Raw genomic sequence first — 10,946 nt, 5'->3', positions numbered from 1 at the left:
TTCGAAGAACTGACATTAAGATTTTGACTCTTTCTAATTGAGTTAAAGAAATAGTAAATTCAAGAAGTGAATGATATGAAGGAGTATTCGGTTCAAACTCGAAAGATGAAAGTACATGCTTAAACACATGACTGACTAATCTGACCCTTGCATGACAACGTTTGACTGTCAAACACATGCTTAAACACATGACTGTCAAAGGCAAATGAAATGAAATCTTAATAAAATAATATTTAAAAAATACATGCCTAAATCAAAAGATGGAGGATTTATGCATCGGGAATTGTATGTCCTTGTTTATGTTTATGTTTGGCCTTTAAACGAACAGAGACCTGGTAACCATAGAGACAAATACGCAGATGACCCTGAAGCATCGGTTGATAGAAATAATTCTTGAAAAGGTCCCAGAATTCATCTCTGCCAGTCAGTAGTAACGTTAATAAATTTATGCAAAATCATAGAAGAGAGACGACGAGATTGAATTGCTTGCGAAGAAGAGCAAACCTGACTTGTGGAAGGGTCAACAAGGAATAGCCCTTTACATCAGGATGCAGATCAAGCACAAGTACTTGCAACCTTGAAAGGTCTAACGCCTCAGCATCAATTAGCTTCTTTATCCTGAAATGAAAGTTTGATATACGACAATATTTAACAAAAAGTATATGGTTAGTAAGTAAAAGGATATGGGATGACCAACCAACCAACCTGCTTGGTGTGCCGCTAGCAATGTTAACACGGTTTTTTAACAAAGAAATCTGCATTAATCATAAAGGACAACGTTTCATGAAGAACAACATATTTATTTATTTAAATTCTTTCAGGGTTCAAGGATAAAGGGAATTGAAACTTTAAAAATCACAGCTCCTATGTACGTATGGAAATTAAACTTGCTTTATTGGATGATAATAATATTTTGAAATTTTTAATCTTAAAAGTTAAAATGTGTGAGCTCTCAGCCTTGTGCCTACAAATTTTTCTCTTGTTTCACAACCGGACGGGACCATAGGAATTTGCATAAGGAGGAATTAACAAGAGGAATGTATTAGAACTAGAATTGAAAATAAGACACATTAACTTGTTTCTCGTGTACAAAGATGTTTGACCTAAATCACAATCAACACATTTACTTGAATTTCAAATTGCTAAGAAATGAAGGGAATTGATCCGTAGGTAATTAATTAATGTACCTGCTCCTCAAGCTTCATATGCTTTGAGAATAACTTTGCAGCATGGCATTGTTCAGTCATAGAGCGAAAGCCTCTGCAGCGGTAAATAAAATTAGGGTTTCGGTTAAAGAAATACAGTGCTTGTAGAGTAGAATTAGAGAGATGAGAACCTTAAGAGATCTATGCATCTTAAAGCAGAAGAAGTTATGATAAGAACTGCGGGGCTTCCAGCAATGACTTTTCCCTCTACAGGCTTCCCTTCGCAGAGAGCCTCTTTCCAAGACGCGCCAAACGCTGCCCTAATAGTTTTGCCCAATACTGTCACGTCTGAATCAGCGGCTTCTGATACCTCCAAAATGCACTTATTATCTTTGAGGGATTCCAACTCCAGCGAAGAAAGCTCAATACCCATCGCCGACTCAAAGAAACGCAACTGCTTCGTCGCCTCTTCATCTTCGCTTCTCTGCTTCTTCTTCTTTTTGCTTCTAACATCACTACTTTCTTTCCGCTTTCTCTTCTCATTCTCAGTCGCCATTCTTCTTCTCTCGACTCTTGCCCTTACAAAATACATACCAGCTTCCTTGGGCCTAACCTAAAGCCCATTACAAAATTACATGTATCTTTCCTCCTTTTAAAAAATATACACATGTCTCTCTTGAGATTTTGAGGAAATTACATTTGTTTTTCCTGAGATTTAAAAAAATACAAATGTTTTCCCTAAGATTTAAAAAAATTACACATACCTCTTATTTGTTTTTAAAACCTACACAAGCATTTGATTGTACAAGTCATGTTAGTTTACAATTTTAATTTATAAAAAAGGCTAAAAAAGCAATATAAAAAACTTGAAAAACCTAACATTTTCTACAACATACATGTCGATTCAGATGTATCCAAACATAGTTTTGAACAAAAAATAACAAATTTAAATTTTGCAAGTATGAAAAGTAAATAATTTTTTTTGTAGTGATGAATTCTAAATATTTCTATATTTATGAGGATGAAAAATATATTTTAATATTTTTTTATTTAGACAACATCTAGAGAAATTTGTGTAGGTTTTAAAAACTGAAAAGGAATATATGTAATTCTCTTAAACTTTAAAAGATACATATGTAAGTTTTAAGAAAATTGAAAAAACATGTGTAATTTTCTTGAATTTGTTGTTTCACCCCTCTCTAACTCAGTCTGCCACGCATATGTGTTCAATGCTCTGGTCTAGCTAGCAACTTAGTTTAATTACATATACTTACAGCAAAGGGCCCAAGATATAAGCTGGATTGGATGATTAAGAGAGACAGATTCGAGTTCCTCTGACAAAACCAACATTTGTTGATATATATATATATATATATATATATATATATATATATATATATATATATATATATATACACACACGTACCACAGAGGTAGCCAGATCATTGCAAAGCCTAAAAATTGCGCACGTGGATCGCACAAGCTGGCCATGAAAGTTAGTTAAAGAATGAAGAGATTGATCTGAGATGTCTTTAGGTTGACACACTGAGAAGTAGGAAGGAGCAAGTAAAGCCACGCCGGAGGAGTATCAGATGCATTTTCTAGGTACTTACTGAATGCTGGAATTATATTTTCTTGTTTGACCATTTTGCTTCTTGGAGGAATGCTTTGCACAAATCACGCCACTAGTGTATGTCACCATATAATCTTATTAATTATTTGCATTTACACATGACACATATATCAACGAATTAATCAACCAAGGAGATAACTACGTACAGATTTTGTCAAATAATTAAGAAAGATTGTTATGCCCCTTTTCTTTAAGGATGCTATAAGTCGTGTTATTGAGCGCTAAGAAGCACAACTTCATGTAGTCTGGAAGCGTGTTTATAGAATTCACGTCCCATCTGTAACCATATGTGTCGTATACATCATCGATGATGGTGACAAGTCCGAACATTTTAGTTACAACTTTACGACATTCACTGAATTGAGGGTCGGGTGCCCAGAAATATACCTTCAATAATCTGTCTCGGACAAACTCCAGCTTGCTTGGCAGCCCCATCTAACAAAACATACATTAATTAGTCAATTAGGCTACACCTAAGTGTATATTAATTGATCTTCTTCTATCTCTCTCCTAGCTTAATTAATTGGTTGAGGAGTGTGTTGTAAACAGACTCCCTGGTATCACCATACAAAGTTCTTATGAGGTAATTAATTAAGAATTGAAACTTTTAAATAACCTTGACAGTTCCCGCAGCTCTTTCTGGTGTAATGATTGCACCATATTGAAATCCAACATTGCAAGCTCGAGTAGCAACTGGTAGGCTCATATTTGTCAAGGTACCATCGTGCTTCCATTCTATACAATCAAAAGTGATATGGAAGTTCTAGTGCATGACTAACTTGCCTCGTCCAACAGATTTTCTCCCTCAAAGCCAAGAAAGGATGCTTCATATAGACCAAGGAAGCCTTGCACATCACCTTTGAGTTCACCATCCTTGTCCTTAGATCTCTCAAACACATCTGCATGCATGTACCATGTTAGCAAATCATATGTAGGTGGGTGACATCGTAACATATAAAAACGTACCTTGGGAGACCTCAAAGCCGTGTTGTCTAAGTAAACGGAAGCGGAGAGCAGTAGCATGGAGCCCCCTTTCGAGTTTATCATTTTCATCCAACGAAACAATCTTCTAAAGGGCTTTGATTATGTCTTTCTCAAACTTGTACGTCAATCCCAGACGCTGGACATTGTCGATCAATTCCAATAAGCTTAATGGTTCTTTCTCTGCTCTGTTGATCATCTCACAAACCTCCTCCTCCAATTTTGATGCTCTCTTTTCCAGCATTTTCACCTGTGATTAGGCAATAAGAACAATATTATCTTATAAAAGAACAATATAACTTATTAAGGCCATCTTAATTAACCGTGGAGAATTTAAATAGTTTTCATAAATCCTAACCTTAAAGTTTATCCTAGGTGAAAATTGCCATCCAAATCTTAATTTAAATATTTATTTTCATATTTGTAAAAAAAAATAATCATGATTTACATATTTATTTCTATCATTGTACGCGAAAGGTATTTTTTTTTTTTTTTTTTTAAAATTTCTCTTGAAAGAACTTACATGAAGATAGATACCGTTTGATTTGAGGAATGCTCACTTTTAATTAATTATTAAAAAGTCACATTATTTTTTTGAAAGAAAAGTTTGTATAAAAAATGATAAAAACTAATGAAAATGGAAAATAATAAAAATATTTTTTTAACTGTTTCTATGTAAACTTTTGAAAATGGAAAAAAAATAAGAATAAATAACATTTTTTATATATAATTAAAAGTGAAAATAAAAAACTACCAAACTAAATGATCTCTTAAAACTAAAAAACAAGAAAACTGGAATATATATATATATGCGCTAATGTACAATAATTTATTTTTGAGTTAAAATATGGTAACAAATTAGCAATTATTTTAAAGTTAATACACTAATTATTATAATTTACTAAGGTATTCTAACTAAAAAGTAAACGTATACATTTTAATTAAAAATTGATTTAAATTATACCAATAACATAGCTTGTTAATTAATATATTCTAACTAATAATTCAAAATTCCAGAGATTTGGCTGGTAATTAGCTGAACGCCGACTATTATCTTGTGTTATTTGGGTAAATTGAGAGCTTACAGCAAGCAGAAATAACTGGGCAAGGTGTGTTATTTTGCGTGATGAAGTTCTTACTTTGTGTATAGCTACGGGGGGCCAAAATTTATTAGGTCTGCGATTTCTAATACGTATGGTATGTATATGAAGTTCTCTTGTCTAAAATTGCGGTTCTTTTATAGAGGATCTAAGATAATTAAGAAGCATAGTGAAGTAAAATTAAATACACCATAATTAGTTAGGTGGGGCGATGAGTATAACCTATGTTTAGATACCTACGTTGCCTGTCAAATTTCATTCCCATAGTGACCACAAATCTTTTGACGGCACAATACAATTTCATTTTTTTTATGCTGATACAATTTCACTTTTAACTCTATTTTCATAGTTTTTCACATAAGATTTAAGAATATGAGTTAGATATATGTTTGAGTTTAATAGTCATATATAACTTTTAAATGCTTAATCAATAAAAAAGTTATTGTTGACATAGTTTTTAAAAAAGTTAATTATTATATAAGTGAACAAGTTTATTATACATAAATGATTTATAATTAAATAATAATATAACATTGCTATATTATTAGCTCTTAACTTATTTTTTTCATATGATTTTAATTACTTAAAATAATGCTACATTTATGTAAATTTTTCAAGAACCTCTAGTCCTTTTTCCTGTGAAGATAATTGATACTTAATCCGGATCGCTTTGGATTGTTGATCATTAATTAAATTACTTTTTATTAATTAAACTATTCAACTAATTGTAAATGTGAGGAAGAGTGGAGAGAGTGAAAACTTAAGAAAACAGATAGTCTTTTTACACGTATATATATATATATATATATATATAACATACATGTGGTATATGATGTTTTTAAAAAGTGAATAGTTTAACAAGCTATATAATATATCATTTTTTTAATATCAATGAAATAATTTAAGAGTTTAATGTTTATATATATATATATTTTTTCTCTCATAATTTAATTTAATTTCTTATTTATTTTGATCTATCATTTTCTACATCCTTAATGCTAAGGGAATATTTTTTAAAAGAAATTATATATCAGTAATTAAAAAAATACCACAACTATGTTAACAAATATTATTTATTATATATATAGAAATATTTATTTAATACAAATTATAAATTTTAATTATATAAAATAAAATTTTATTTTATACAATATCCACAGACTATAATATTAATTAAATTAACAACTTTATTTTGAGTACGCCACTTCAAACTTGAAAGTTCACTTGATGAATCAAACAATAGTCATGTCATCGAAGATAATTAGAAAAGCCATCACTAAGCCATCATTATTTCAAACACTAGCTCACACGGTCAAAACTACAGCATACATCACTAAAACATCATTATCAATTGATTAAACACACTCAAATTAACATGTATAAAATAAAAAAACTCAAATTAACATCTCAACTCAAACACACTTCTTCTTCCTCACTCTCTATGTTTCTGAGTTGCTCTCTTGCTAGTTATGATACCGAGAAGCCTAGTATGTTGCCGTATCAGGTTCCATTCCAACGAGCAGGTTGGCACCATCACAACCAGAGAGCCAAAATATATGAAACAAAATAACATGGGGGGCAAGACCAAACAAAGCTCCTTGAAGACCATCTTTGAATGAGTTTTATATATATAATCATGCCTTATATATGTATCTTCCAAAATCGTCATCTTCATCATTTAACACTTATTGCCTTTTACCATGTAAAATGCCCTTGTATGTTTTTTGAACAATAGGCAGCTAGCCTAGCAGTAATCATAATATTCAAAATAAATAATTAAATATACTTTTATTTTTAATAAATATTTAATTTTTATTTTTATTCTTTAAGAAATTTTTTGTTTTGTATTGAGTTTTTCATAAAATAATATTTTTGTTTTAGTCCCAAATAAATTAAAGAATTTAATGTTTATTTCCTAATAAATTAACTAATTTTATTTTAATCCTTACTAATAATAATTTTTTTTTTATAAGGGATCAAATACAAAATTCATTAATTTATGAAGGACTAAAAACATACCTAAAGAAATAAAGTTATTGTCAAAGATTTATAATTCAGGTGTATTCCACCTCCATTTTCACAAAAATGATTGCATTCATGTTTGCATAGTTGATGATAGTACCATCATGAATGGATTCAGAAAGTTTTTAAAGAAGGAATATAGAAAGAACAACTTTAATATATACCCAGTGGAACTAGTATAAGTATACTGTTAGCAACACTAGCTGCAGCACACCTCACCGGCCACAAAACCAAGAGGGTCACTCACCTACGTGACTACATGTGAATCCACTAAGTGAAGAATATCCTCTGCATATCATTCTGTTACTATTGCATATCAGTTTGTTATTATCTCTTATCCACCTTTCCATTTCCATGGTAACCTTTTTAGTGCTAGTTTGTTAGATGTGTAGTGCTAGCTGACCATGTGGGTCCATTATCCAAAATGTGCTCATCTATAAATAAGCTATCACTAGTGGAAATGAGAAGAAGAGAAATTTGCACTTAATTTTCAGTAGTTTAAAATAGGAGTTTTACCTTCTTCTCGAATAATACAAGGCCTTCCCTTTGTCCTAGTACCTAACATATACTGTAATCATTTTATAAAAGAAATAGAATTTACATTCATAAGTTATAACTCTTTAAAAACACATCCATGTAATTCCACTTACAAACATAAAGATTCCACAGAAGTTGTTACCTTTCAAAACTTTAAAAACGCATCCATGTAATAATTTTATTCGAAGCTTTTTATCAGAGACAAAAATAGTCATTGCTAGCAATATGAAATTAACTCAATCACGTTTTTTTTTTTCAGGCAAAAATGTACACATTTTCATTGGTTATAAGCTTCCACAGTAATTCACCGAACATAAAAATAGATTGAAATAAAACAAAATAGATTTCAATTCACCCCATTCTCACTTCTATTCTGGTTCTGATTCCAAAAATTAGTCTTTCATTGTACCATACTTACCCAAACAAGAAAATAAACAATCTGAATAGAAAATCAACCTGGACTTTGAAAGCCAATTCTTGAAGAAAACGAAGAAATTTTTCTAGACTACCATATTACAACATACACTGTACAATTGTAGCATTGACAACCTACAAAGTTTCAGTTCCTTCATTATTCATTTAAGTAGATCGGTACAAAATCAGTTTTCAATCTTTGCCATCAAAACCTTGACTTCTATGCACGTTGCTATAGAATCTCGTAAAAAAAAGAAGTTATTTGCTTTGTTTGCATCCGCAAGTGCAATTCTCCATTTCTTTGTGAAGCTTCTGAAAGAGGGCAAAGCAAAAATAAAAAATAAAAAAAAATCGTAGGCAAGATTAATGGATGTAATGAAAATTAAGTGATGCTTCGATTGATCCTCTGTAATTTTTATCCTTGAAGATATGTAAAATTCACTATAATACTACAGATGACGAACAGAACTGGACTAGAGTCAAGGTCTTAACCATAACATGTTTTAGTGACGTAAATAATTGAGGAATGAAGAGTAAGAGAACAAGTTAGATATATTTTTTCCTCTCTCTAGGTGTTAAATAACACAATGGGTGTCCACATAACATTTTTCTTTTAAAGACTCAGTTTTTCTCTGTCGTGTCTCTCTGCATCACATCTCTTATCTAGTTATCCATCTTCCTCTTGTTAGAGGAGGCGGACGGACCTACAGCCATGTGAGGGTGTACATTGCATCCCCTCATTATTTTAAATTTATCAAATTTGTAAATAAAATCTTATATTTTTATATTTTATTTTATTTTATTTATATAATTTTAAATCCACGGATTTTATTTTTTATAATTTGGAAGGATTTGGATCTGCTTGTTAGTATGAATTGTTATGTACCTTGGTGTATGAGTATCATTTCCCTTGTGAAGGAAATAGATAAAGGGAAAAAAGAAGTTGTAAAAGCTTGTAATTGGTGGAGACATGTGATGAAATTGGTGATGAACGACATATCACTCTCTATCCAAAACAGGGATGCAATGTAACAAATGGCAATCTTAATTGAATGTATTAAACAAGAAAATCATATTTTAGAGAGTGATGAGCAAATTAGAGTATATACAAACAACAGCGAGCTTTCTTGTAATTAATAGTAGTAGAGGATGAATGGAATAAGTAGTTATACAGACCTGAACCTGAGTTTGAAGACCTTTAATGTGTTGAACGGCCAAATCGAGCATGTCTGCATAGCTTGTTTGCTACAATAGAATTAAAGACAAGAACATGAGTGAGAGAGTGAGAGAGAGAGAGACATAAGAAGGAGGGAGAAATAGAAAAACCTTATCCATATTGGGTACAAGGTCCTGTAATTTCTTGAGCTTGCCACTGATCCTTGTTCTTCTCTCCCGCTCGGCAATGCTACGGGGATGAGTAGCACAACCTCGCTTAGCACGGATTTTACAAGGGACAGAATCTTCAGGAATGTGCAATAGCTTGTCCACGGTTGACATTTCCAGACTTGTATGTGGAAGATTGAACTGTGATTCCAAGGCCGAATTCAGGGAATGTAAAATGTCAGGATCATTGGTGTTGGTTTTGGAGCGCTTGGTTGAAGTTGCAGAAAAGGCGATGGAATTGTTGTCCCAGGGATCCATTCCGAAGGTGGTGCTGGAGGGATCAACATTAACAGTGTTGGAAAGAGATTCGTGGGTGAAGCTGAGTTGAGACTTCAAGAGAGAACAATTTGAATTTGAATTTGAATTTGATAAACCACCGGGGGTGATGGTGAAACCCACACCTAAAAAAGGAAAAAGGTAAGAGGATAGAATAGAGGAGAGGAAAGAGGGGGGAGAAAAAAGGAAGGAAGAAAGGTACCATGGTGATTGGAGAGATGGGAAAGGAAGCCGGCGGGAGAGCTTTTCTGGCGGAGCAAGGAGGAAGCGAAGGAGGGGGGGTGGTTGTGGAAAGATCTTTGCTCTTTGCAGGGAGACTCAGAAGACTCTCCGGAAAAGTAGGGACTGGGACGGGATCCACCAATAAGAGAATCAACCGTGCTGGTGAGAAGAGAACCGGGGGCGGAACCGTAGCGAGTGAGGCCAGCTTGGGTCATGGACTGAGAGGAAGAGGAGGAGGAGGAGGAAGAGGAAGAGGGATACATGGATAGGGAGATTGGAGTTAGTAGTAGTGGGTGGTGGTGCAAATGGGACTACTAAATAATAAAAAGAGCAAGTTGATGCAATGCCACTTGTATGATATTTTATGGGATGAGTCAGTGCCACTTGGGTTTGGGTCACGTGCCACTTTTATCACAATTGGCAACCTTGACCCCGTTCATGGTATCACGCCCCCCGTTTCCCTTTTCCAAACTACTCCACTCACCAAGAACCAGAATCTTTTCCTTCCCCTCCCCCTTGCCTCATATTTTTTAATCTTCTTCTATCACCCATTATACTTCTATTTTTCTCTCTTTCCCTCTCTTCATACAAAGTATCTTTTCCTTTTTTCCCCCCTTTGCATTCTCATAGACACCTTCCCAACTTTCACCTTCCAACCATACTCCATCAACTCATTATCATCTATTTCATGACTACTCTCGTAATATATATTAAATGAGGGTGTTTTATATTGAATATGTAATTTGTGAGGGTAGTATTAAACATTATTTTCTTTAGTCTTCAACATATAAAATAAAACTCCTTTATTTTTTTTTTATTTCAAATGTAATCAAATTTCCATTATTATATCTTACTTAATTAAATTATTTATAAAATACCAATCATTTAATAAGACTAAAGATTTATTATTGTTGTGATAATTAACTCAAAAGTCACACATTAAATTATTTATAATTAAGGTAACAATAATTCTATTAAACTTTAATTTAAATAAACTAACTCTCGAGGCATATCTAACCAGAATTGCTAACAGAATATTAACTTCAAAGAGAAATCGTAATATTAATTATATATGGTTGAAAAACAGCTCAAATATATCATTGGTTACTATTTACAACTCTATTTCTTTTCTACCAGCAAGATCCAACCTAACTGGTAGATGATTGAATTTTTTTCATATTGATAGGAATTGTGTGTATGAGAAAAAAAAACCTATTTTGGTGATTTTTACAT

The 10,946-nt window shown here is 32.4% G+C and overlaps 2 protein-coding genes and 1 pseudogene across 2 annotated transcripts; all 3 read right to left on the bottom strand.

The window, feature by feature from the left end:
- Window positions 1–37: 37 nt before the first annotated feature.
- On the bottom strand, window positions 38–1,746 carry LOC114403480 (protein CMSS1). The gene is made up of 5 exons (XM_028366484.1): window positions 1,337–1,746; window positions 1,188–1,260; window positions 706–755; window positions 505–618; window positions 38–417 (listed from the first exon to the last, which is right to left on the bottom strand). Exons 1-5 carry the CDS (start codon window positions 1,735–1,737, stop codon window positions 270–272), a joined length of 786 nt encoding a protein of 261 aa, XP_028222285.1. The 5' UTR covers window positions 1,738–1,746; the 3' UTR covers window positions 38–269.
- Window positions 1,747–2,264: 518 nt separating this feature from the next.
- On the bottom strand, window positions 2,265–4,732 carry LOC114402214 (annotated as a pseudogene).
- Window positions 4,733–7,748: 3,016 nt separating this feature from the next.
- Window positions 7,749–10,031, bottom strand: LOC114403413 (transcription factor bHLH128-like). Its single transcript, XM_028366370.1, has 4 exons — window positions 9,694–10,031; window positions 9,159–9,616; window positions 9,009–9,077; window positions 7,749–8,144 (listed from the first exon to the last, which is right to left on the bottom strand). The coding sequence occupies exons 1-4, from the start codon at window positions 9,974–9,976 to the stop codon at window positions 8,091–8,093; spliced, it is 864 nt and encodes a 287-aa protein (XP_028222171.1). The 5' UTR covers window positions 9,977–10,031; the 3' UTR covers window positions 7,749–8,090.
- Between the last annotated feature and the right edge of the window lie 915 nt (window positions 10,032–10,946).

The sequence above is a fragment of the Glycine soja genome, chromosome 20 (assembly GCF_004193775.1).
Source record: "Glycine soja cultivar W05 chromosome 20, ASM419377v2, whole genome shotgun sequence".
Classification (NCBI taxonomy): domain Eukaryota; kingdom Viridiplantae; phylum Streptophyta; class Magnoliopsida; order Fabales; family Fabaceae; genus Glycine; species Glycine soja.
Note: the sequence above shows the minus strand (reverse complement) of the source record. Positions and strands in the feature narration are given on the sequence as shown.